The sequence below is a fragment of the Camelus ferus genome, chromosome 7 (assembly GCF_009834535.1).
Source record: "Camelus ferus isolate YT-003-E chromosome 7, BCGSAC_Cfer_1.0, whole genome shotgun sequence".
NCBI classification, from domain to species: domain Eukaryota; kingdom Metazoa; phylum Chordata; class Mammalia; order Artiodactyla; family Camelidae; genus Camelus; species Camelus ferus.
In genome coordinates this window covers 8,750,580-8,777,343 of record NC_045702.1, presented here as the reverse complement: position 1 = coordinate 8,777,343, position 26,764 = coordinate 8,750,580, and the positions used below count along the sequence as shown (strand labels likewise).

Sequence of the window (26,764 nt, the reverse complement as noted above, 5' to 3'; positions counted from 1 at the left end):
CGGCTCCTTTCATACGCTCCCCTTTGAATCCTCACCCGCAGGAAGGATCAGGATCCTGGCTGATTTGGGTTTAGGGGAAATAAAAAATAACCAGGCTCGAGGATCTGTTTTTTTATCAGAGTTCCTCCAGATGTCCTATAAATGCAGCCCTATCCTCCTCTTAATCACCTTCACAAACTGTACGATGAATGCGCTTTATTGAAACTGAAATAGAAACAGAGCTGCTCTCTGTCATGATGGAACCCGGGCATCGGCCTCCCTCCCCAGGCTGGGGGCCCCTGCAGGGTAGCATCTTCCTGGTGCCAAGAATAGGAGATGATCAATAAATTATTAAAATGAGATAATTTTGTTTAAATTTTAAATGGAGTGTTTCACAAAAAAATCTGAATTTCAAAGTAAAATGTGCCACAACTTTTCTATGGCTCACATGTGAGAGTTCTCATGTACGATACCACCATCGTAGCTATATAATTTAAAGCTCCTAACAGCGTCTCAGAACGCCTGTGCTCCAATGAGCATAAGACTAAACTAGACTTTAGCTACTCTACTAAAACCTAGGGAGAAATCTGCAGCACCGATGTGCCCCATCCAGTCAGATCAGCACTTCCTCTATTCCGATGCTGAAAATCCTTCCTGCTCATCATTTAACCACCTCAGAAGAAGAAAGCATTTCCACTTCCAGATGATCTCCTAAGCCCGTAAAAGTCTGCTGACTGGCACATCTCTGCTCTCCCCTCAACATGTCGTCTGTGCTGTGACAAGATCAGAAGGCAGAGCTGCAGATGCCACCTCCCCAATGTGCCAATAAACATAGCTGCTTAGACACAAGCTCTTGAATTCAAGTGAGGCAGAGGAGGGTCTTAGACATCCTACAAGTTCATTGGCTCAACAAGCCTTTTAGCATCTGGTGAGGCAGAGTTAACTTGAGCAGTGCTTCTCCAAGGGTCTGGTCCAGCAGCAGCACAACCTGGGAGAATAGTGGAAAAGCAAATTCTCGCATCCCATCCTTCCTACTGGGTAGGGCCCAGCATTCTGTGCTTTGACAAGTCCTCAGGTGATCATGGTGCGAGCTTAGTTGCAGAAGGACTGGACTAGAGTTGGTGTGTCTACAAACAGAAACCGCTCGGATCCAGCCCAGTGGTCTCCAGCTGAGTGGGAAGGTGGCCCTGTTTGCCAGGCCTGGAAACAGAACAGAAAGGGCCCCTTCAGGATACAGGGAGCACCAACCTCACCCTACTGAGGGCTCCTTTGGCAACAGCTAAGGGCTCACACTGAGTCTACACAAACGATACAGCCAGACATACGTCACCCCCAACAAACTCACGTGGGTTCCAAGCACCCCACTTCTCTGCTACAAAGATTCACATGATTGCCTTTTTTCTCTGATATTTATGAAGTCCTGTGTCCTGGGTTGCAGCCTTCCTTAGCAAGCTTTGTGAACTTTTGAGATCCCACAAGGCAGCCTGTGACATCGTGAAAAGTAATTCCAACAAACTAGACACCTGTCTCTGGACAGGTGCTGCCTGGAGGAATTAGCTTCGAGCTCAGAACTGTGAATGGAGACAACAGTGCAGGTGTCAGCGCCGGGGGAGGTAGTGAGATGTGCCAGGAGACAGAGCAGAAGGCAGGGGTGGGATGCTAAGTGATGCAGAGATGGTGCTTTTACTTAAAAATACCTTTCCTTCCAAGTTTCGCATTTGAGGCTTTTAGGCCTTTGGGGCCGAGGAGAACGAACTGTGGTTTTCTCTCTTAAGTGTCTCTGTACAGGCTGGGGAGATCCAAGGCAACTCTGTAAGTCAGGGTCAGCCAAGTTTAAGAGAAAGGCTGCAGGTGGGAAGAAGATGTGAGTGTGGAGAAAAAGAGGGAGAGGAGTCGAGTGTAAGAAAAAGAAGAGGAGGGCGAGGGCTGACCTGCCCTCTTTTCCCTGCGCCCCAATCATTGATGCTGTGGGCTTGTGTGAGCCACTGTCCCTACACCCTAGCAGGGTCAGAGCAGGAATGACAACCGTGGTCTCCACCAGTGGCTAATTCAAATCAGACAAGAGTTAGGCTGTTGAGAAGAAAATTATAGAAACAAAATATTTATTATTTTTCCTAAAAAAGACAAAGAAAGGAAACTACCCAAAAGAGGGAGGTTCATAAGCAAATCCTGTGCTTTTCTAAATAACATGCCCCCACTGGCAAAAGAAAACAACTCATGCAAGCTAGAACTGCCTTTGGAGAGCAAGGTTTAATTCTGACCCAGAATTATAGTAACTTTTGAAAGTTCTGTCAAAGCAACCACGCTATTTGGAAATTACTCAGACTTCTTTTCTTCCCTCCTTAGCTTCTGAAGAACGGGAGTGGCTCACCTGACCTGGGTTTAGCTAAGGAAGTAAAATGCATTTCTTTATCATCAACTACCACAGAAAAGCGCATTTAGCTTGCATCTCAAATTGTCTTCAGGAGAGTCTATTTTGCTTGCAACACTGGTATTATTCTGCCTTCTCTTCCCCAAGTGCTGTTCTCTGCAATAGAGAGGAGCTGGGAGACGCTCTGGCTTAGGTCTTGTTTTTCCCCTTCTTGGACTTGGCAGCGCCTGGCCAGCGGAAGCCGCGCAGGTGCAGGCAGTCGGCCACGTTGTGGGCGATATAGTAGAGGTTGAGCATTGCGGCGGGGCTGAATATGTCCACTTCTGGTTTCTTCTGCTTCTTCTCGCGGGACTTGCCCCGGCCTTTTCTTTTCCCTTTACCTGGCTTTCAAAGACAAGGACGTATACGGGGCAAAAATTAGTTTTTATAACCTTGACATAATTTTCCACATTTCCCACCAAACTGACGGGGAAAAGAATTCCTAAAAGGAAAAAACTGCGACCACAACAGAACCTTTTGCCTGGAGTGGGAGGAGAAGTCACACACAACCTAATGCCTAGCAGGCCCCCCAGATTAACAGAGGCCCAACCTAACGCAACCAATGTCTGGACCTTGTTTTCATTCTGATTAGGACAAACAAGCTGTGAAAAAGACTTTTTTGGGGCAATTGAGGATTTGACAATATCAAGGAATTACTCATTCTACTAAGTCTGACAAGGCATTGAGTCATGGAAGAAAACGTTCACACGTTTCAGAGAGGCACACTACAATCTGCAGGATGAGATGGAAGCAAGCCTGAGATTTGCTTTGAAATACTACACCTTTCTTCTCCTTCCTCCAGCTCCCAAATGAGGGACAGACAAAGCAAAGGTGGCAAAATGCTTATAATTTCTGAATCTGAGATATGGGGGATTCATTTCATTAGTCTATTTTTGTGCCTGTTTGGAAATTTTCCTAATAAAAATCAAATGAAAACATATTAGATAATCAGGATCAAATATACGTTTTGGCACTTGTGTGACTCTACCTCATTAAGCAGTCACAGGGATTAAGTGGGACAGGAATATACAGCACTTAGCCGGGGGCTGCCATGAAGTACGCACTCGGTACATGTACATGCTGCTATCACCTTTATCACCATTAATCCTCAGAGCTGTGTTTCAAGGGAGGTAGGTATTATTTCTGTCTTAAAAATGGAAAAGAAGAGACTCAGCGAAGTCACTGTGCAAACCGGCACCCACCAGGCTCAGTGCCTGTGCTAGCCCTGCCACCAGGCTGCTGGGTGAACGCCCTCTGGGCAAAGGAATGGATACTACCCTCAGCGGGGAATAAACTATCTCCGAAGTTTTGCTGGAGCTGCACAAAGCTGAGTGGATTTCTCTATGTCCTATGGCCCACACATACAGAAGACAACAGGTGGAAGTTTGTTATTTAGAAAGTGTCTCTTCTAGGCAAGGGAAAGGAGGAGTGTAGTAAGCCATGAAGGATGCCTGCAAAGGCTAAATGTTTGTGTGAAATAGATGTCCTGTTCATAGCATCTCACTTTAAAAATGTCCCAAGCTAAACAAAGAGAAACATAGTCAGTGTATTAAAAACCCAAAAGTATATTTTTATTAAGTGAAATGGAGGACGCTCCTAGATACCAAGCCCAGGAATGAAGACGAGATGTATCTTGTTGACATAGTGGCCCAGCTTCTGAGAGGAAACCCAAATGAAGAGAAACAACACGGAGCCCCATATGATAACTGCACCCGCTGATAAAGCATCCCTTAGGTTACAGGATGGACACTGCCAAAAGCTCTTAAAGATTTTAAGTCTTGGCTTCCTTTCTGATTTTATACATTTTTTGTGTGTCAAACACACTTACCTGGAATAATTGCAAAAAGTGCATGTCTTCACATTACTATATCTAAAATAAATAAACAAGGACCTACTGTATGGCACAGGGAACTATATTCAATTTCTTGTAGTAATATATAACAGAAAAGAATCTGAAAAGAAAAAATACATATGCATGTATATGTATAACTGAATCACTCTGCTGTACACCTGAAATATTGTAAATTAACTACATTTCAATAATTTTTTTTAAAAAGTGCTTGTCAATCTTTAAAATGGTTTGAGAACAAAGATTCTCACAAAAGTTTGAGTTTTTTTATTGAAAGTTCTCATCTTTTGGTAGAAGATTCTAAAATTCATATGGAAATGCAAAGGACTTGGAAAAAGAAGAACAAAGCTGAAGGAATAATGCTACCTTATTTCAAGAATTACTAGAAAGCTACAGGATCCAGACAATATGATATTGGTGTTAAGGTAGATAGATGAATAGAATAAAGAATCCAGAAATAGATCCACACATACACAAACAACTGATGCAACTGATCTTCAACAAAAGTGCCAAAGCAATTCAGTGGAGCAAGGATGATCTCTTCAATACATGGTGCTGGAAAAATGAATATCCATTTCAAAAAAAATGAACTTTGATTCATACTGGCACCGTATGCAAAAATTAAGTCAAAATGGCTCACAGACCTAATTAGAAAAATCCAAACTATAAAACTTATAGATGCAAATAGAGGAAAAAACCTTTGTGTCCTTGGGTTAGGCAAAGATTTCGTGGGTATGACATCCAAATTGATGTCTGTAAAAGAAAAAAAATTGTTAAATTCACCACCAAAATTAAAACGTGTGCTCTTCAAAAGATAACATTAGGAAAATGAAAAGCAAAGCCACAGATTGGGAGAAAATATTTGCAAATAATCCTTGAATATGGTGATGGCTTAATGGGTGTATATGCCAAACTTAACAAACTATACATTTTAAATATGTGCAATCTATTGTATATCAATTATACATCAATAAATCTGTTAAGAAATTATTATAAGGGAATGACATTTTTCAGTTTCTGAGCTAGTTGGGTTGGCTGAATACAACCCCATGGGTCTTGGCTGTTCTGGTCTCAGAACACAGAGCTCCCGACTTAAAAGTCTCCAAACTCCTTAATGAAGACCAATTTGGCTCGAGACACACTGGCCTGCCTTCTAGTTCCCAAACTCGCTAAGCTCCTGCCTGCTCCCTCCTTTTCCTGCAGATCTTCATAGGGGGCATAATTTGTCTCTTATCTTTGTGCTGGCCTCTGCTCAAATACCTCTTCAGAAAAACCTCCCAGACATCACACCTATATTCTATCTATAACTAGGGTGACCATATAACTTACTGTCAAACCAAGACAAGTCAACAAACATTAACAAACATCAACTGGGACTGTCTTGGGGCAAAGGGGGAGGAGGTACAGATGGTCTCCCAACAACCCTCCCAGCAGTACCTTCCTCTCCTTACCCTAAGCATTCTTCACTATTTAATTGTATTTTTTTGTTTATGTGTTTACTGTATGTTTTCCTAACCAGAGCTTTTGTCTATGTCTGGCACATTGTCGGGATGAATAAAATATGCCTAGTGAATAAAATGCAACTCGGGTGCAATGCAGACAAATGATTTAGAAAGCAAATGTGTATTTCTCCTTTTCTGGATTTTAAGATGCCTCCTTCATTCAACGAATACTTAACAAATATTTCCTGTGCATGAGGCCCCATATTAGATGGAGAGCAAAGCAGATCTGGGCCTCCGCCCTCAAGAGACTTACAGTCCAGTGACGGGGGAAATCACAAACATATTTACTTACCAACTCTGCTGTGAAGGAGAGCCCAGGGTACATGGCATTATGATGACATTGGGTGGGTGGGGGAGTGACCTAGTCTGAGATAAGGAAGAAGGGTTCCTGAGGAATGGCCTTTGGGCTGAGGGCTAGGGAATTCCCAAGCATAGCAAACAGCCTGTCAAGTTAAATAGACCAAAAAAAAAAAAAAAATGTCAAAGTGGTCAGCTCATAGGCAACAACCACAGAGGCAGTGAAAGGAGCTGAGGCTGGAAAGGTAGGCAGGCTGCAGCTCTGGCCTGCGGGCCTTGTAAGCTAAGATATTTGACCTTTATCCAAGGAGCAGTGAGAAGCCATCAGCTTAAATGGCTTTACTTATTAAACCATTCTGCTTCAGTTCCCTGGTCTCTGAAAGAAAATGGCAGTGTTGACCACAGGAAGTAACCGGGGAATGACTTAAATTTAAAATCAAGAGATATTTATTTAGTGCTTTTACACACAACGAACTGGAAGCAACACAGGTTTAACAAACACATTTCTATACTACAGTCTAATGGGAGGTGAGCAGTAAGGCTCTCCAAGGCCAAATAGGCAAGGCACCATAAGTGCGGTGCAGAGAGCTATGGGCACTTAGGGAGCAATGGGGGAGCAGGAGGTAGTTCAGAGATGGTCGGTCTTTAAGTAGATCGATAGTTCAAGATGGGGCAGGTGCAGAAGGCTTCCAGAAGAATGTGGGTCTAGGTGGAATGGGGTTTTGTTTTTGTTTTTAAAGCAGAGAAGATAATATGGTAGCTAAAGCTCAAGAGGTTGAGGCCCCTTTACCAAGGGCTCTGAGCACCAAGCTCAAGCAGAGCAGTGGCTAGTTCAGCGGACAGTACAAGTCCCAGAGGACCTGGGGTGGGGGCTACAATGTCACAGCCCTTCAGGGATGATCAGACTGGCAGGGAAGGAGATCAAAGGAGATGGACAGCCGGTGGACAGTGATAGCCAGCTACTGCCAGAATCCAGGAGCTGGTAGTAAGGAGGGCCTAACAGCGGCAGTGAAGGTGGGAGGCAGGCCCCAAGAGACTAGATGAGGGCTAGGAACAGGAATGCTTGCAAGTCTGAGGCCACGAGAATGAATGTGCCGTTGGGAAGAGCTGAGATGGTAGTAGTTAAAAGAGCTGGATTTTGAACACAGTATGAAAAGGCTCTCTAGTGGAGAGACCCAGCGGGAAGTTGGAAATGGCAGTTTGGCGATTCAGCGAGGTTTCGTTTACATTGGAGCTCTGTAAGCCAACGACTTGGAATTTAGGTGTAAGTAAGGATGTTGCAAGTTTTCCCAGGCATAAAATGCAAGAACTCCCCGCACAAAAGTTCTCCACCAAAGCCCTTCCTCAAAATGGGGTTGGAAGGTAGAATCACTCTCTAGAGCGGGCACTCCAAGTTGCACCAGGGCTCATTTTGTATTTCCTTAACCCACAGAGAAGAATCCCACATGGGCCCCTGGGCGGCGACAGCAGAAGCTAAGTGCATGGCCAGTCTCTGTTGGTGTGCACTGGCGCCCACGGCATTTTCTGGGTGTGAAAGTTGTTCAACAGAACCAAGGGACTTCAACCAACTCGCAAATAAGGGCTTAGCCTGATTCTGCGGTTGCTGTCCCGTTCGGCGGCACAGCCCACCTAGGAAACCCCGCTCCCCTTTCATCTTTACCCCAAGTGTACAGATCACTGGGTTGGACACTACCCACAACGGAAATCTCGTGACGCGGGCAATAAATCTTAGTAAAGCTTGCCTCTAGGAGGCAAACGGTATTAATTAATTTAACAAAAGCATCGTAACCTCTTATACTAAAGTAAGACGTGTATTACCATAGCAATGCTTTCTCAGTTGAGCAGGTGAGTGTGGCATATGTTTCAAATCCTGAAATAAAGAGAGAGACCCCAGTTCTCCGCATCGCCTGGGGGCGACGCCCCCGCGCCCATTCCTGCGGCTCACCCGGCTGCCACCTCCACACTCGCCAGTGAACCGCCGCAGGCCCGGGACCTCGCCACGCTTCTCAGGAGCCCGCTCCCGCGGCGCTGCGCGAGGAGGCCGAGGCACTCCGGGGAGCCCGCCGCGGTGAGGGGGGGCCGCCGACCACCGACCTGGGCTGGAGCACCCGCCGCACCGAGAGTGCGGGCTGCACGCCTCGGGGGCTGGGGCACCGGGCTCGCGGGCGCCGCAGGGCCGCGCGCACAAATGCCCGGCGGCGCGCGCCGCGGGGGCGGGGCCGCGCAGTGTTTATCTGTTGCCAGGACACCGGGGCCTGGCGCCCGGCCGTTGAGCCGAGTCCCGCCCGCCCAACCCGCGCACCGAGCCCGAGCCCGCGCCCGCCTTCCTGAGACCGCCGCGGTCCCCGCTGGCCGCGCCGCGCTGGCTGGGTCATTTCACATCGCGCGACGGCGACCAAACCTGCGAGCGCCTGGAACCCGGGCTCGGCGGGGGGCGACTGGCTTCGGGCGACGGGGTGGGCGCAGGCGAGCTCCGGGCCAGACCCCTTGGGGCGAGCGGCGGGCAGCGGGCGGTGGGCCGCGTGTGTGGTACTGACCTTGGAGTGGGCGGACTCTGCTGTGCGTGCGAGCTCGGCCACTCACTGGCTGACCTTGGTGAAGTTATCCAAGACCCCATGACCTTTTTCGGAAAATGAGATAAAGCCTTTGAGTGTTGAAGTGAAAATAACACGGGGAAAAGTTTGTAAAAGAGCCTGTAATAATACAAACATTATAAAATGTTTGTAAAAAGGCCTGAAAAAAGTTCTTACACCCGACGTGGGATTAGGCAAGAAAGGATACAGTAGCTGCAGTTTCGCCTCCCAACCTTGAGTTCATCCTGACATCATCCTCCCTGCAGAAGAATACAGTTTGGGAGTTAGGACCCTCATTTTTATGACTCATTCCTTTTTATTCAAGTTATTAGGCATCTGTCATGTGCCTGACACTCAGTTCTAGGGCCTGGGAATTCAGCCATGAATGCAACAAAGTTCTTCCCTTTTTTAGAGGGGGAGGGCATGAAATGGGGAACATGGCAGACATTAAAAATGGTAGGTGCAACAGGATGTTTTACATTGAGTGTTATTAAATTGATGTGACGGCTGGCTGCTAATATTGGTGAGTGGGATGGACTTTGAAGCCATTATGCTAAGTGAAATAAGTCAGACAGAGAAAGACAAATACTGTAAGATATCACTTACATGTGGAATCTAAAAAAATACAACTAACTAGTGAACAAAGCAGAAGAAAGACTCACAGATGTAGAGAAGGAGCCAGTTACCAGTGGGAAGAGGGAAGGGGGAGGGGCAAAATGGAGATGGAGGATTAAGAGGTACAAACTATCAGGTATAAAATAAGCTACAAGGATATATATTGTACAACATGGAGGATGTAGCCAGCATTTTATAGTAACTATAAATGCAGTATAACTTAAAAATTGTGAATCACTATCGTATGCCTGTAACATATAATATTGTACATCAACTATACTTCAATTTAAAAATATGATATTGAAAAATAAATACATAAATAAATAAAGTTAAAAAAATTAAATTGGTGAGTGGGGAAGGTCTCTCTCAGGAGGTTTAACTGAGTTTTGGATGATAAGGAGAAGTCAGCTATGCCAAGGTCAGGGAAAAGGACATTGCAGGCCCAGGACAGGAGGAGACTGGACCCAGAAGCAGGGGTGGGGTCCTGAAAGGCTCTGCAACCAAGGGTAAGGTGTGTTTTTGTTTGCCTTGTTTTGATTGATGAGGTGGATTCCAAAGAGGAGTATTTGTATACCAGGTTCTCATATATATACTTTCTTTAATCCTTCATCAAACAAAGCAAACACAAGTTCCAACTGCTTTTAATTTGTCTGGTAGTGTTTTTGAGTCCATATGCCCTTGACATGGCAAATTGTCCTCTCTGCCTACGCTTGCTTCCTCCTCTGCTGCCCCCCCCCCTTAATCTCTGGATGGAGGGGGCTCACAGTCTCTGCTTCCAGTCTTTGAATCACCATAATTCTCTCAGGTTAACCCCTATCAAGCTGACTCCCAAATCTGTTCCAGCCCTGCTTTTCCTGAGTTCCAGATTGAAGGTCCAGAGCCTTGCTGCCGTGTTTTAAAATTCAGCTGTCTTAAAAGTAGACCTGTGGTTGGGGTGTGGGTGTGGTGACATGAAGTGTGTTTAGAGGGGGAACATTGACTCTGCAAAGGGTTAAGAGGAAAATTTGGAAGTGATGGAAATATACTGCACCCTGATGTGGTGGTAGTAACACCAGTGCGGGGCTGGCTACATAATTTACGTGGTTCAGTGCAAAATGAAAATATAGGGAAGCAGGGGGAAAAGCCACTAAAGGTACTAAATTATGAAACTTTTTCCTTTTTTTTTTTCTTGTGAAATCTTTTTTCTATCAACCTATCCTGCTGTTTTTGTTTGCTATTGAATGTTGTGTTCCCCCAGGGGAACAGGGACACAACCTTTCCCAGGTATCTTCCCTTCCCCAGGCTGCCACCTCACAGGGTGACCTCCGAGGAAATGCAGCAGCCTCTGTGCTGGGATGTGCTTGGTACCTGGACCCTGATGGGTGAGATGCTCACATGCTACTCTCTGAATGTACTGGGGTGCAGCCATACCCTGCCCTGAGACATCTGGGTGCCATCCTGACCTGAGGTGGGGTGGGGGTGGAATGGGTGAGAGGGTTACGGGAAGTGAAGGTGACAGGAGAGACTTGGCAGAGCTCAGGCTCCAAGTAACTTCCCCCACCACAGTTCCTTGTCTCAAGCTTTGTTTACAAAACAAATTCAAAGATAAATTAAGAATTTCAAGACTGAACTCAGAGCATTAAATCCCAAGCACAGAGCCCTTCTGAGAGTAGCACCCTTTGTGACCACTGGTCGCATGCCCATGAAGCTGGCCCTGTGCAGGTATAGACATTTGTCAGAATTTATTATACACTTCAAATGAGGGCAGTTTATTACAAGTAAATTATACCTGGATAAAATCGGTTTTAAAACTTCAGCTTTTAGGAACCTCAGCCTTACCCTATCTAAAATAAAACACTTATCATAGCAAATGTGCATTTCTTTTTGTTTGGCTAAGACATTAGCAGCCCTTTAGGCACTACTGTAAACTCATCACCTTTGATACCTCCTTCCTTGTATCCAGAACTCTCACATACACCTACCTGAGCTGCCTCCTGACCTTCCTGTGTATGGATGGTGCCACCTGTGCTCAATCGCCCAGGCTCAAACCTCATTGTGCCCTCCGTCACTTCTTGTCCAGCCCTATCTCTCTGGGGGACTGCCCATTCCCCCCTTTCTCCCCTGCTCCCCAGACCACCACCTGTGTTAAGGTGTATCCTGGCCCTCCTGTCTCGCGGGCCTCTTGCACTCCATCCAATATTCTTTCTAAAGCATAGATTTAATCATGTTTCATCCATTTCCAAGAACTTTCAATGACTACTTCCTACAGTTAAGAACTCCTTAGTATGGTACTTATGGCCTTTGAAAATTTTGCCTCAATCTGCTCTTCTATCTTTATTCTCAGTGGCCCTATATACCTCATTTTTGCCACATTCCTTAGTCTCTGGGATTTGTCTCACTCACATCTCCCAGCCTTTGCTAATATGGTCCCCTTTACCTGGAACGCCTTCTCCCCCTCACCTATCAAAAGCTTATTCCACCTTAAAGGCCTGGCACAAATTGTACCATCTCTGTGAGCTCATTAATCACAACACCTTATGCCAATTAAAGCCAGCCAAAACCTCTGGCATTGCACTTATCTGAACTGTAGTTATATGTTGACTTGTCTGCTCCACAGCGAGCAGCCTCTGAGACTCATCTCTGTATGCCACAGCAGTAGGCACAGATATTCATGGAGTAATTTTTGTGATTTAGTGAGCAATATTATCCTCTTCATTCTGCCAAGCTCAGGGAATTCTTCATTCTCATTGACCTCTGAGCCTAAGTTAATTTGCTCCCCTCCCCTCCTTCCCGTTAAGTCTCCTGACTTTTTTCTGAGCTGTGCATTATGCTCCTTGCTCATCCTGACCCCAGTCAGCCATCTCGTGCCTGTCTGCCTTCCGCTGCACTCAAGTGTTGGCTGATCTTAAAGTCCAGTCCTCAGCGCTGTGAGGTTCTCCCTCTGATGAGGTCTCCCCCTCATGTGATGTCTCAGCTAATGTCAGTGACTGCCCCTCTCGGGATGACACAATCTTTCTTGGGGCCTCCATCCGAGCTCCAGTCCTAAGGCCTCATTATTGCCTGGACTTAGGGCCTCTCACCTCCATGTCGGCCTCTCTTAGTTTCCACTGTCAGTGCCACACTGCTTTCCCCGTCTCCTGCTCTGTGTCATCTCTGACTTGTCTCTCTCCGTTTTGAATAAGTCCATCACCAAGGCCTGGGCATCCTTTGGAAATTCTCTTGTGTCGATCTCCCCCTTGACACCCTCATCATTTCAGACTAGAGCTTCATCACTGTGTGCTGCAAATAATAGTTAACACTGAAGGAGTGCTGGCTTCAGGCACCCTGCAGAGCATTCTGCACACCTCACAGCATTTCTGTTATATTCCGATTTGCATGTGAGGTCAGAGAAAATATCTTGCCCAAGTTCACACAAGCAGAGTCAAAGCCAGCTCTGTCTGTCCAGCTTGGCATGTTAACACTAAAATCTTCAAGAAGGTACCTGGACTTGAGGGCAGAAGATGTGAGTTCAGGTCTTGGCCTCAATACTTATTAGTTATGTAATTTGGGGGCAATTCTCTGAGCTTCACTTTCTTCGCTTGGCTTGCTGTGAAGGTGATAAGATAGAATGCATGGGAAAGTGCTTTGTGAATCAAAGTGTTTCCAGTAAGCCTGGCTTTAAAAGATATAAAGTTTGGGGATAGGGGCAATAGAATGGGGAGAGATGGATAAAAGGGTACAAATTTTCAGTAATAAGCTGAATAAGGCCTGAGGCTCTAACGTAGAACATGGTGACTGTACTTGGTAACACTATAATGTATGGTTGAAGTATGATAAGAGAATGGAACATAAGTGTTCTCTCACACACAAGAAGGTAAATATGTGAGGTGATGGATGTGTTAATTAACTCAATTGTGGGAATTCTTTCAGGATGTATATATGTATCAATTATCACGTGGTATACTTTAAATATATTACAATTTTATTTGTTATACCTCAATAAAGTCATACCTCAATAAAGGTGAAAAAAAAAAGATATAAAGCACAAGAAAGCATGATTTGTCAGTGGGCAGGTGGGACGTAAAATGAATGGTTTAGGGACATTTGGTGTAACTTCGATGAGGAGGGCTGCTGAAGTGTGGGGCCGAAAGGCAGACTTACAACAAAGAACGAAGGTTACTGTTAGAATCAAGGGATAATGTCATTGACAAATAAGCATTTTTCTCACATACCAGTCCACTGAAGAATCACTTAATATTTAGGATTTAAAATCTGTTTATTCTACAAGAACCAAAAAAATCTTCCTGCATAAACTGGAAGATGATGTTCAATTTAGATAACTATTCAAACTCACATGGGAATAGCACTAGTTAATTTTATCTATTTGTGAATACACAGCCTTATGTCTTTTTTATAAATAGTGACATTAACTGTGCTGTTCTTTAAAAAAATATAACATTACCAGAATTGAAGCACGCATTCTTAGAGTATCCAAAATTAGAATGTTCTGTTACTATCTTTCTTAGAAGTTACATTTAAAAATTCCTATTCCCTCCTACTCTGGTGGTCTCTCCTTCCCTCCCCCTCTCCTTCCCTTCCTTCCTTTCTTCTCTTTTTCTTTTTATCTCATGAAGTTCAACAGTACAGCACTGCATTCATTTCTCCCACTATAGCCCTAATATTGAAGAGGAAGTTACAGAAAAAATTAAATGTTCTTTGTAGATAATCTCTGGTCAGCAATTAGGGTCCCAGCAGTGAGAACCTTGGGGCACAGTAATACCAGGTGGGGAAGACTCAGGAAAGAAAATCATCTAGAGCAGGGGTCAGCAAACTCAGATAGCACATATTTTAGGCTTGCAGGCTTTATGTCTTCTTTTTGCAACTACTCAGCTCTGCTGACGTGGAATGAAAGCATTCATAGACAACATGTAAATGAATGAGTGTGGCTATGTTCCAATAAAACTATCATGGAAACTAAAATTTGAATTTCATAGAATTTTCATGTGTCATAAAGTATTTTTCTTGTATGGATTTCCACCCCCCCCCCCACCCCCCGACCATTTAAGAATGTAAAAACCATTCTTAGCTCACAGGCTGTATAAAACGTTGGTGAGCCAGATTTGGCCCATGCGCTATGGTTAGCTGATCCCTGAGCTAGAGAATTTAAATGCTATTTATTGTTCTTGCTGGGGGATTCTTTAATAGGGAGGGGACTGAAGTGGGAATAACCAGCAATTATTGAACCCTCATGTTTAGAAAGCATTATTCTAAGCACTATGATATTGACACATTTAATCCTTACAACTCTAGAAGGTAGGTAGTATTCATATCCATTTGCAGATGGAAAATCTGAGGCACAGAGAGTTGAAATAACTTGTCACTTATCACACAGCTAACAGAGGCAGAGCCTGGATGTAATAACTCACCAACTTGGGTCCGGCTCCTTCAGTCTGAGCCATTATGCTGTATGGCCTTTCTGGGTAAAATCTCACATCTTGCGACAAAGACAAGCATCCACATGGAGGATCTTTGTCCTGCCAGCTCCATTAAGCATTGGAACAAAAAGTTACAGAATGTTCAAAGTAATGTTTCCATTGGAGGCAAGGGGACAGATGGTGCTGTCTTATTAAACTCACTGTCACCAGAGGTGTTTGAGCAGAGGTGGGATCACTTTTGTACTCTTGTAGTTCCTTAGAAAGACTTTGTTTTTTCTATCAAATAAAAGTAAAAAATTTAAAATCCTTGCTTTTTGAAACTTAAATCTAGTTAATTACTAAAGGAGCAAACAGGCTGAGCATCTCCCCAAAGCCCACTCAGGCAAAATCTCATTCTATCTACAGGATCTGGGAGTCTGAATGGCCAGAACTGCTGGTAGGAAATTGTATTTCAGATTGCTTTGGCCTATTGCTATAACTGAGTGAATCTCCCTTACCTTCATCCCTACTACAACTACACACAAGCACATGCACGCACACCACATTCTTCCAATATTTACCCTTTCTTCTAACATTTCTTCCTAGCTGAAAAATGTTTGAAAGCAGTGTTAGGGAAGAATTATTTGATTTAATTGTTGGATAATCAAATTTATAGTCATATAAGAGAATATTGATATAGAAAAATAGATCTCTGGGATAAATGATAAAAGCAGGTATACAGCAGTACATGGCGCTCCCATTTGTGTAAAAAAAAGTCGGTGTGGAGGACATGGGTATTATCATGAGAATTTTCTGAAAGAATAAAAAAATAGAAAAAAATGTTGATAGTGATTATTTCCGGGGAACGAGATAGGGATCTGGGTTGGGAGATTACATTTTTCACTGTGTACTCTGAAAATTATTTGAATTTTCTACATATATCTTAACAAAAATACTAATACATAAATGTATTCTTCAGTTTTACACATGTTCCCTCATGTCATATCCTTTATCCAAGCCTAAAACTTTTTCTTTAGTTGAATCTCCTTTGACTATATCAATAGCTGCAAGTACTGCCTAAATAAAAAATAACTTCCCCTAGGTCTTGCCTTACTTCTCTAATAATGATAGAATAATTAAACCAATATTGCTATCTGTTAGGTGTTTGATGTGTGTTAGTGGGTTGGATGGTGGCCCCCTCAAAAGGTATGCCTACGTCCTCATCCTCAAAACCTGTGAATATAGCAAAAGATGTAATTAAGGATCTTGAGGAGCTTATCCTGGATTACCCCGACGGGCCCTAAATTCAATCAGATGCACCCTTATAAGAGAGAGGCAGAGTTTTGAGAGAGGAGGAAGCAATGTGACCACAGATGCAGAATAACCAAGGAATGCCTAGAGCCCCCAGAAGCTAGAGAAGGCAAGGAACTGGTTCTCCCTGAGAGCCTTTGGAGGGGCTGCAGTCCTGCTGACACACTATTTCAGAATTCTCCAGAACTGTGAGAGAATAAATTTCTCTTGTTTTAAGCCACCTGGTTTCTGGTAACTTTCTACTGCAGGGAACTCATATACAGTGGGACAGAAGGTGCAACTAAATAGCTAATGGTAGGTTTTTGGATTCCATAAATGTATTCATGGCTCTTCTGGACCAAATAATACCATAAATTGATTATACTTTCTTACTTCTCTTGTAGACATTTCAGTTACTATTGAAACTATGAAGTAGTGATATTCTTGTCAATGAAAATACGACAGGCTAGGTAAGCACCTGGGGGTTGCTATTAGAGGAATTCTTGCACTGGATGGAGATTAGCCTAGAGGAACTTAGATCCCTTTCAACTCAAGGATATAATTCCATAAAACAATTTGCTTCCAAATATTGAAGTTTAACATTTTAATAATATTTAAAATAGTCAAACACTTAGAAATTCATTCACCTGGAAAAGGTGTTTGAAGGTATAAAGTCCTCAGGACTTACCTTCTATACTTTCCAGACCAGGAATTCTGAAGGAATACCAGAGGCTACTGAAAATTCACTAGTGGAAAAATAAGTGAAATAAGTAACTCACGTATTTTCCAAAAATCACCATTTAGGACTTACCCGTGCCAACATTTCCGAAAGATTTGCATGTTGTTACAATGCTTTGCCAATATTCTATCAATGTTCTCAGCCCATTTTAGAGATTACACATTTCCTCAAATTGTTAAACTGCCACTATATATAAATAGCTCAGTGTTGAGTGGTGAGATTACAAGGGAGGTAAGTCATTCTCTTCATTATCACTATATTCTTTTTTTGGTTGAGAGAAAATGAGAAAGCAGGAAGAGACCCAGAGGCAGATCAAGGTTATATTTAATGTATAGATAATAAAGTCATGCTGTAGCCATATTGAAAATGTATTTTTGATGTCCCTCAGGTTGAAAAGCATGATATAAAGTATGTAATAGAATATGTATTAGTGTTAAACACATAAGAATAGTACTAGCTGGTGTGGAACCTACTGGGTTTTTCACAAATGTTATTTATAGCTAAATTTTATAATATTTTGTAAAACATTGTTTTATTAAAGAGGACATTCTCTTATTACACTCTTATAGAAAAGTCTAACCTGGAATTGTATTATAAGCAGAGCAGATGTTAATTGGCTGTGCCCAGTATTTCTGAGATAATGGCAGCACTTTCTTAACTTCTGCAAATTACCCTAAACACACTCAGCACCTCGCTCCCCAGAGTTCATACTTGACCTAGCCTGGATGTTAAGGTGGTTAGTTAGCTCATCAGTTATAGCATCCAATGAGACCAAAGTTGTGAGTTTGATTGTTGTATGAACCAGTGCCATTTTTGGTGTATTCTTCACCTGAGCTAGTTTTATGTAAATATGGGTCATCTCAAAAAGGGACTAGAGGAAATAATTCCAACTCACACCACTACTTGAGGGAGAAATGGAAACCATCTAAACATTTGTCAATAGGATTGTCTTTATGTAACATTGATTATTGTTAGGTGGAAGAGCCAGGGATCTATGGACAAGGAAGGTCAAGAAAGCCACACTTGGGGGAGGGCTTAGCTCAAGTGGTAGAGCGCATGCTTAGCATGCATGAGGTCCTGGGTTCAATCCCCAGTACCTCCTCTAAAAATAAAGAAATAAACCTAATTACCTCCCCCACCAAAAAACAAACAAACAAAGAAACAAACAAAAAAGTCACACAGAATATCAGCGTAAAGCACTGTTTCAAATGTTCACTGGAGAGCTGTTGACATTCTCAAGAATCTCTAAGTCTCACTACCAATCTCAAGAGCTCACTGGGAAGCTGCTGTGACTCACTGTCTACCCATATGTCTGGTTGCAACTGCCTCTCTAGAAGTATATGCTTCTCTGGCCCACTGTTAGTCTCCTTCATGTGAATTGCTTTTTGCCAGTAGAATATGAGCAATTTGACTTGTGCCACATCCAAACAGGAGCTTTAAGTGTGTTTGTATGGTAATGGTTTGGTCTTTTGCTCCTACCCTTTCACTATGGAACAGTATGTCCCAGATAGAGGCTATTCCATCAGCCTAATGCCAGAATAAGACAACATATGGAACAGAGCTAATCTAGCAAGTCAACCTGAGTCAGGCAGTGCTGCATGATCCCCAGACCCAAGAACAAGAAAAAAAGGTTTGTCATAAGTCACTGAGATTTTGCAGTTGTCTACCCCCAGGGAATACTAATACAAGATTTTATATATTCATCCCCTGTAATTATATCTTTCCTTTCTAGATCTAATATGTCTTTAAGATTCTCTTGTGTTAAAGAAGTTAAGGACTAAATTTTTAATTTCAGTTCAATTTTCTTTTTATTAAAGTGCTTCAGTAGATAAACAGTGTTATCAACAATCAACACAAACTTTACTGAAATATTCACAAATAAAAGTCTTCTACTTTATAAATCACTCAAATAATATCCTATGTCATAACAGTAATCACCATTGGAAGTTGGTTACTCTGTACTTATTCCTAACCACACACATATATTTTCAAATTGGGAGATTCAAACCAGTTACTATTAACATATGGGACTGGCTGTCAGTACCTGAATGCTAGTCCCAGCAACTCAGTAGGAAAATGATGTGATTCGAAACAAATCACTTATTCTTGGTGCCTCACTTTTTCCCACCTGCACTGAAAATTAATCTTCCCTTAGCAGAGATTTATTAAAAAGTGTGAAATGTTAAAGCTTAGCATACTTCTATGCCTCAGAAAGCATTCCTGTGCATATTTTTAAAAGGGTAGGTTATCTGTTCTTGACACAAATTAAATACTACATACTAATATTCAAAATAAAGGCAATTGTTCTTTCTTTGAAATTGTCTTTTCACTTAAGTCACAGTAAAATCATAGATTAATATAGAGTTCAATAATGATATACTCAGTAAATTATTTTAATTGCAATGGGGACTGCTGTCCTACTCAGGCAGAATTTACAGGTTATTTTAAATTCCATCCATTACATACTTACGTTCTTCATGACCACTCCATAAAAACAGAAATCCTGCTACCCTAAAGCACAAAGAGATGAAATCTAAGCTATAATCAGAGTTTTGGTATAGTTCCTTTGGAAATCATTGGTAACTCTGTCATGACTTCCAAGAGAGGCTGTGCTTGACAAAGGACAGAGTAAATAGGCTGATTTTGACTAGACCCCTGGCACAATTAAAGTGGTCTGGTCCTATCATAAAAAAGATTCAGTAGTGTGGTAGGGTGGGAGCACTTAAAACATAAGAGCTTGAAAATACAGATGATATAATTGTCAAGAGAGAAGAGAAATAAAATAATCCTGACTGAATCAGAAACTTTTCTAAAAATCTTGTTTCAGTTGGGAAGTATGTGACTGTGATGTAAAAGAGAGAGGTTTAAAGAAGTTGGTACATCAACCCTTATTTTTCAAAGAAACGTGTAATACTTCTAGGTAGAAGCAGTATTGCTTAATCTCCACATGACACTTTGAAACCGCTAGCAATAAAAAGGGAAAAAAATCATTAATCAACAGAGGAGAAAAAGAAAAATGGTAAGCTGTGATGCTCTCAGTGTTCTATTCAATTAAAAAATAAATCGATCATGAGCACAAATGGACATGCCACCTCAACAAATAAAACCTCCTGTAGTTCACTTGTCATTTAAAAAGTGAATTGGCCGAAAAGGATAATTTTCTGCAATGTACTCAGTCATTTTAAGGCTGAAGTAGTTTCAGGAAAACATGAAACATCCTTAGAGGAGGCCTGACTCCTCATATTGGTTGTGGCAGAGCACTCCATGCCCTGTACACAGGGGAATAATTTTCACATTGAACTCAGACCTCTTAAGGAATAAAGAAAAAACACTTTACACAATATACCTTTCTAGAGCATGCAGTATTTAGGTAACAGTAGATCATCATCCTTTACAAAGGAGGTGCAGGTGCTGTAAAAACCACCTTAGAGCTAATGATTTTAGAAAGAGGTGAGTGTCAAAATTTTAAATTTAAAATACACACTTAATTTCAAAGTTGGGTTTGCCAAACCTCTGGTAATCCAAGGTGAGCAAGAAGAAAATGTTCTCCCTATTTTATGACCTGCACCTCCCATTACCTATAATGAATGCCATAGGTCAAATGCCACAGTAAACTTATCCTCACTCTTGGGGCTGGCAAAGGCTAATGCAGGGAGCGGTCCCACAAAAGAGCCTGTCCAGGACTGATCCAGCAGGAGTTTTCAAGGGCAATTGGGCACCCAGCTGACCCCAGGGCAAGTTGATCAATTTTTTATGACTCAGGAGCCCAGCCGGGTACTATCTTCAGGCCTAATAGCCCCCAGAATAGTCTTGAACAACACTGGATGCCCTTGAGCTGGGCCAGCTCTCCCCTGGACAAGCACTCCTAGAGCTAGAAACAAAGGCTGAATGGGCAGGGTAGGCAGAGCACCATTTATTGGAGCCAACCCCTATCTATCAGATGCTTGTTGACAAGAGCTCAGTGATTCTGGAGCAGCTCCTCCCAACAGATGGGCTGTGAAAATACCTCTCTCTCCAGCCAGAGCTCATATGAATAGTGGAAATCCTCAGGCAGATCCAACCTCTGCCCCAGCACACTCTGCAAGCAGTTATCTACAGGTGAAAACTCAGAGTCCTGGGGTCTGTCATACCGGCGGCTGTTAAAAGCCTCAATGTTGGCCCTCAAGGTGCATTCTTCTGCTTGGAAGTCCCACGGCCTGGCATCGATGTCTGTGTTGGGAAGACAGGAAGAAAAAGATGTATACAACTCAGGACACCGCTCCTCTTAGCAGAGAGCATGGTCTATGGGATACCAACAATGGAACTGCTCAGAATTTCCTTTTTTGTAAAGAGCAATGTACAAAGTAAGTATATAACATGCTGCCACTCAGGTTTAAAAAATGCTTATATATGCAGAGACTATCTTTGGAAGAGTCTGGAAACTGGTTAACAGTGATTACCACTGAGAAAGAAATGAGGGCCCCGAAGGAGGAAGACTTCTTTTTATTGTATTTTCTTTTTATTATTTCACTTTCTTAGAAGATATATATATTATATTTTCCAAAAAAGCAACTCAGTTCTCTTTATTGATGTCTCCTTGGGGATGGGTGTTTCTCATTTGAATGAAATCACCAGTTTTCAAGGAATCGTAAGAGGCAGGAAGGGGCACAAGAAGGAGAATCAGAATGGAGCAATTACTGAAGACTCTCCTGATTCCCTGGGACCTCCCTCAGCACATGATAAATCTATTTTATTTGGCAGCTTATGTTAAGAGTATGAGGTGAAGGCTTCCAAGGAAGTGAAAGCAGAAAACAAGCTGCTTTGCTTCTATTTATCCCTCTTAGACTCTTATTTCAGGGCCAGAGATACATATTTCCCAGACCTTTTATGGCCCATACTCAACAAGTACAGTTTGGGTTTGGGCTCATGATGGCAGCAGCAACAGAAGTGCCATTTGCAGGATAAAACATTTCCACGTTTTAAAATCGACAAGAATTTAGATAGTTAATTGTGCTTTATGTCTTATAGTAGAAGTTGCATCCTGGCTTGTTATCTGCCAATCATATGCTTCCCTTAGTTCTCTGAGCTCTTTACAGCAGTTCAGGGAGGTGACAAACCCCAGCAAAGACAAGTCATTAGTCAACTAACCATGAACTCTCAAACACAATTATGCAAATAATGGTCAAATCCCACTACAGCAAATGTCAATACAATGAAACAAGCTCTCCAAAATAAAGTCTTCCAACTCCAGTCAGCCTACAATATCTTGGTAGGTCAACCAGATGTATAATGTCTCCTGATGTGAAGCAATAAGCAGTTCGTTATAGTGCGTTACTAGAATGTACTACAGCCAAAATTGTTTTATTGAATTCATCAAAACTTTAGATCTATCTTAGTTTACAGGTAATACCAGAAACAGAGAAATAAGGTAAATTAAACCACAAAGAAGCAAGCAGACAAATCCAGAAGGTAGATATTCTGCAGAACAACTGTCTCAGTTCTTCAATTAAGTCAGTGTTATGGAAAAAAAAAACCCAAAAAACCCCAAAACCAAAAAACACAAAACCCTGCAGATTCGAAATAAAAGGTTATAACAACCAATGGAATTTGCAGTCCTGGGTTGGATCATGACTTGGAAAAAATAGCTTTAAAGAACATTTTGGGGCAACTGGGGAATTCTGAACATGGACTTGTTTATTAGGTAAAATGAAAATGTACTGATATGGAAAGGTGGAGATAATGTTAACCAAAAAGAGAAGACTATAAAATAGCATACACAATTTATTTTCATTTAAATAAAATGTACATGTACATGTAAAGAAAAAATCTGGAAGAATATACACAAGATTTTAGTGGCAATTTTGAGGTGGTACAAATATGGCATAATTATGGTAATATATATGGTAATATAGTAAAATGTTTGCTTACTTGTATTTTCTAACTGCTTTGTAATAATAAAAGGTTATCTTAATTTTAAACATTTCTCAGAGAAACATGTCACTTAAAGGAATGTTTTGGAAAGGGGCAATTATCGCTCAATTTACTTGTTTTATAAAATGGATTTTCATAGTTTACATAGGACAGAGTACATGCTGGAATTTGGGGCAGTGCCTTAAGGTTTGTTTCATCAGCACCTGACTATAATCACATATTTTCTCATCTAAAATATGTAACAGTTCATACCAAAAGAGTAGAGATGTTTATTTAGTTTTGTTTAAACACTGGGCAACTTCTAAAGGTCAAAAGCTCTGAGAAAACTCACCATTCCCATAAGCCCAGTCATCATTCATGCGGTGGCGTACTTTCTGGTAAATGGCTGACATCGTTTTCATGTTGCTTTTCCTCCACTGGCGCCCCAGGTACTTGGTCTGTATTTTTAGCAGCTTTAGGACATAAAGTTGCAGCATGGCCTGTTTGACCTTGAGGGCCCGCTTTAAGATTGGAGCAGATTTAAACACTACCAGCATCTGCCCATTTAAAGAGGGGTGGGAGTGAAGAAAGACAGATAAGGATCGAAAGTTTCTTAGAATTTCCAGCTCACAAATTAAGACAAACCTGGCTAACCTCAGACTACCCTGGGAGCTTTGGGAAATCTATGGCCCAGGCTCCACTTAGACTTAGTCTTTAAGAGCAGAGAGGAACCACTCCATTTATATTTCACAATTCAAAATTTCTAATATTCAAAGTGCAAAAATATCTTGCCAGCCATACATCCCATTTCCACTATTAACAGTTTCCTGTGTATCTTTTGGAGATAACTCTATATATGCATATATTACTTTTATTAACAAAGATGATAGCAACTACATATCCTTCCACATTGTTCCATACCTTGACTTTTATTTAACAATATATCTTGAAAATTATTCCACAGCAATATAGAACTGCCTCATTCATATATATATATATATATATATATATATATTTATTTATTTATTTATTTATTTATTTATTTATTGAAGCATAGTCAGTTTACAATGTGTCAATTTCTGGTGTACAGCATAATGCTTCAGTCATACATGAACATACATATATTCATTTTCATATTGCCTCATTCATTTTAATGGTTGTGTTAATACTCTATTGTAAGGATATACCATAAATTATTTAACCAGTTGCTCCCATATAAATGAGCATTTAGCCTGTTTCCAATCATTCATGATTACAAATAATGCTGCAATGAATAATTTGAGGCTTGTATCATTTGGGATGTGTGACTGTAATAAAAAAACAATGCTAACCTCCCTACCAGAGCTGCCCTCAGGGAGGGTACATATTCAGTTCCCTGAAAAGAAATGGACCGGTAAATAATTATTTCATATAGAATAAATGCCCAGAATTAGGAAGTGCCAAATCTTATGGAGCATTTAGTGTCTATCTATTGAGCTCGCAATGCATAAAGTCCATATTTACCAAAGATTAAAAAAAAAAAAATCAGTTAGCTGGACACCATGATCTGAAGCCCAACTCACCATGGTCCTGGAATGCTTCCATTTGGTCAGTTTATTGAGCAGCCTCAGAAGGTTAATGCAGGAAAAGAGGTTCCTCCAGCAGAACTGGTTGTTGTCTCCAGCTTCCTGTAATAAGAGATGCCCATCATTATCTCAACACCTCCAAGCCTTTTCTTCCCACAAAAGTCTGGAAGTCACTGTTGGTCAGTTTAGGTGAGGCCTTCCACAGAAAATGCTACCTCCTTTCCATCCTTCTCTTCACATACTGAAGCTCAAAGCAAGCAATTTTCTTCACCTGAAAACACACAGCTGCCAATCCTGGAAGACACTGTACCTAGAGCAAGTACTGGTGAGAAAGATGATATCTGAACACAGGAACTTCACTGAAGCAAGCTTTCTGCTTGAGGATCAGAAAAGAGATGATAGAATTTTACCCCATATACTTTGCACTTAAGTAAGCTATGTTTGTAACTGTTAGGAGTTATTCTGGTAGATTTCAAACTATGTTAGATGGATCTGATATTCATTATAGTTGAATTTTTTAAAATCAACCCCCACCCTCCTTTATCAAACCATATTGCAGTAAATTGCTTAATTCTCTAGCATGGAAGGAAAAACGGCAGATGGTTAATTCTAACCAGGTGTTTCTCTTGAATGTTTCTTGATAGCTTGTGAGCACTCAACCAGAGATAACAGATGGATGTCAGATCAGAAACAGGTATCTACTCATAGAAACATCTCTCAGGAACAAAAATAAGAGCCCTTTTGGATTTGGGGGCCTATAAATATATTTTGGTGTCAGAAGCTATATAAATCAATGAGCACACATGGTGGTCAAACTAACATCTTGGGAATTCCTCACACCTACAAGGTAAGAGGAAATGTAGGAGTGGGAGATGTGTAGAAGTGAGCTGCTGTCTGGTGAATGGAAGATTACACCCTTCTCTTCCAAATTAGCTTGAAGCAAGCAAAGCAGACACACATCAGTTGTAGAATGAACAGCCAAGATTTTTGAGACTATTAGTTTCTCCTAAGAAATAAGTAAGACTGAGGATCAAAAAGTTGCAGGGAGACTTTTAAGAAATATTATTTAGAAATAACGTTCTCCTTCCTGTAGTAAACGTTCAATATTGTATTTAGAACTAGTCCCAGGAGAACCATCTGTTTCATTCTAAGAGAAACTTCCATGGGAGTTTCCACTCTAGTGCATTAGCTAATCTGGCTTGCCCCAAACAGATCAGATTTTATAGATGTTATATCTTGTGTGGCTGACAGAGACAAACTTATAAATGTTTATTTTTTAAAAAGGAGCAAGGACAATAAAAAACATATGCGAGAGGTAAGTCTATTTCCTCTGTGGGCTTCCTTTATTCTGACTTCTAATATGGCAGCATCATTAAAAGCACTGCATTCCTTAGCACCTCAAAGAATAGGGGTGGGGGCATGGCCTTGCAAAAGAAGCAACGGAGTAGGCACCAGACACCTGGGTTATGGCTTCAGCTCTAGCTGTATCATCTTAGGCAAGTAATTTCCCTGTTTCCTGTGAGAGGCTGAACTAAGATAACTTTTAAGGTCCTTTTAGCTCCGACCATTCAATAATTCTATGATTTACTTTCTCCAGTTGGCTTAAAAGTTTAAGTTTTGAGTGAGAGTAAGCTGACTGTGACTGCCTTTTCTTCAGAGCTCAGTCTCAAGAGTCCCAGGAGCCGCTCCAGTCCCCTCCTGAAGCTAGTCTCACCTGCCCAGGGCCTTGCTCTCCTTTCTTTCTAATAATGCCTCCTTGGTGACTACAACTAGCCCCACTTCTTGCACCACCAGATGCTGTCTGGAGCGGGCACTGAAAGCACACATGCTGGTCAGTGCTCTCTCTGGATAGCTGAGCCCAGGCGTGTTGTCTCCTTTGCCTGCAGCAGCAGGCTCTACATGGACCCTGCTCAAGACTTCTTCCTTTTTCCAATCCAGCAAATAATCTTTTTTCCCGGAAGTCCTTTTAGCTCCATGGGACCCTTTCCAGATTTGCCATACTTGAGGGTTTTTTCCTTTAAAGTTCATTTAAGGCAAGTCACCTTCTTCTTTTCTTTTTCTTTTTTTTCAGGACTCTGCATATAAAGTAAGATACAAACTTCTGTGGGGGATATATTTTGTTAACAGCAGCACTTGGCCATGTTCTCTTGTTCCTGGTACTTAGCACTATCCAAAGCAAGACCTTTACTTACGTTTGGTCAGCTAAAATTAAAAAGAAAACGTTTGCCCTTAGTTCCACTCTCACAAATAAATATTTGTTTGCATGCACTTTGGGTCTGAAGATTCAGTTCAGGGACCACATTCTACTCTTCCAGAGAATCTCTAAGGCAATACAAGGGTTTGTTCTCAAAGATCCATCCATAGCTCAGCCTAGTGACTAAGCCAAATAAAAACCCAGGCTTAAGCAAATTAAGTGGTTATTTAACTCAGATGGTTGTGGAAAGAAAAAACAGAATGTTTCTTCCTTTTGTACAGAGGAAATCAGATTGGTTAGGAGCTGAACACTATAAAGGAGTTAGCTGTTTTAGTCCAATTCTGTTATCCATAGAAGCAAAACCTGAGGCCCAGAAAGAGGAAGGCGGTTTGGCCAAGGTCATATGGTAAGTGCCCCAACCAGGGCTTGAACCTAGATCTCCAGTACTCACCGAATTCTAAAACTTTGTCTTTATTTACTGTTCATCTTC

The 26,764-nt window shown here is 41.8% G+C and overlaps 2 protein-coding genes across 12 annotated transcripts in view; both read right to left on the bottom strand.

Moving 5' to 3' along the window:
- Positions 1–2,064: 2,064 nt before the first annotated feature.
- Positions 2,065–9,088, bottom strand: SMKR1 (small lysine rich protein 1). Of its 11 annotated transcripts, none has more exons than XR_004321251.1 (5): positions 8,439–8,560; positions 7,856–7,907; positions 4,937–4,991; positions 4,712–4,793; positions 2,596–2,734 (listed from the first exon to the last, which is right to left on the bottom strand). XR_004321251.1 is itself a non-coding variant. In XM_032483319.1 (3 exons), exons 2-3 carry the CDS (start codon positions 8,652–8,654, stop codon positions 2,540–2,542), a joined length of 411 nt encoding a protein of 136 aa, XP_032339210.1. In that variant the 5' UTR covers positions 8,655–8,657; positions 8,788–9,088; the 3' UTR covers positions 2,065–2,539. The 11 variants fall into 11 exon arrangements, 4 of the variants coding, with proteins under 4 accessions (XP_032339210.1, XP_032339213.1, XP_032339211.1 ...); XR_004321252.1 differs by lacking the exon at positions 8,439–8,560 and adding an exon at positions 8,132–8,151; XR_001366035.2 differs by lacking the exon at positions 8,439–8,560 and having other exon boundaries at positions 7,856–8,408.
- A 9,327-nt stretch (positions 9,089–18,415) lies between these two features.
- Positions 18,416–26,764, bottom strand: part of STRIP2 (striatin interacting protein 2) — a 40,045-nt gene continuing 31,696 nt past the window's right edge. The window contains 3 exon segments of the mRNA XM_032483318.1: positions 18,416–20,835; positions 22,868–23,072; positions 24,078–24,182. Coding sequence (XP_032339209.1) covers positions 20,585–20,835; positions 22,868–23,072; positions 24,078–24,182 — 561 coding nt within the window. The 3' untranslated portion in view covers positions 18,416–20,584.

Excerpts from the sequence above, each read along its gene's own strand:
- SMKR1 (XM_032483319.1), bottom strand. The coding sequence starts at position 8,654 with ATGGGGTCTTGGATAACTTCACCAAGGTCAGCCAGTGAGTGGCCGAGC. Across the intron at positions 2,735-8,438 it reads CGGGTTCCAGGCGCTCGCAG|CCAGGTAAAGGGAAAAGAAA; the intron begins GTTTGGTCGCCG and ends TGTCTTTGAAAG.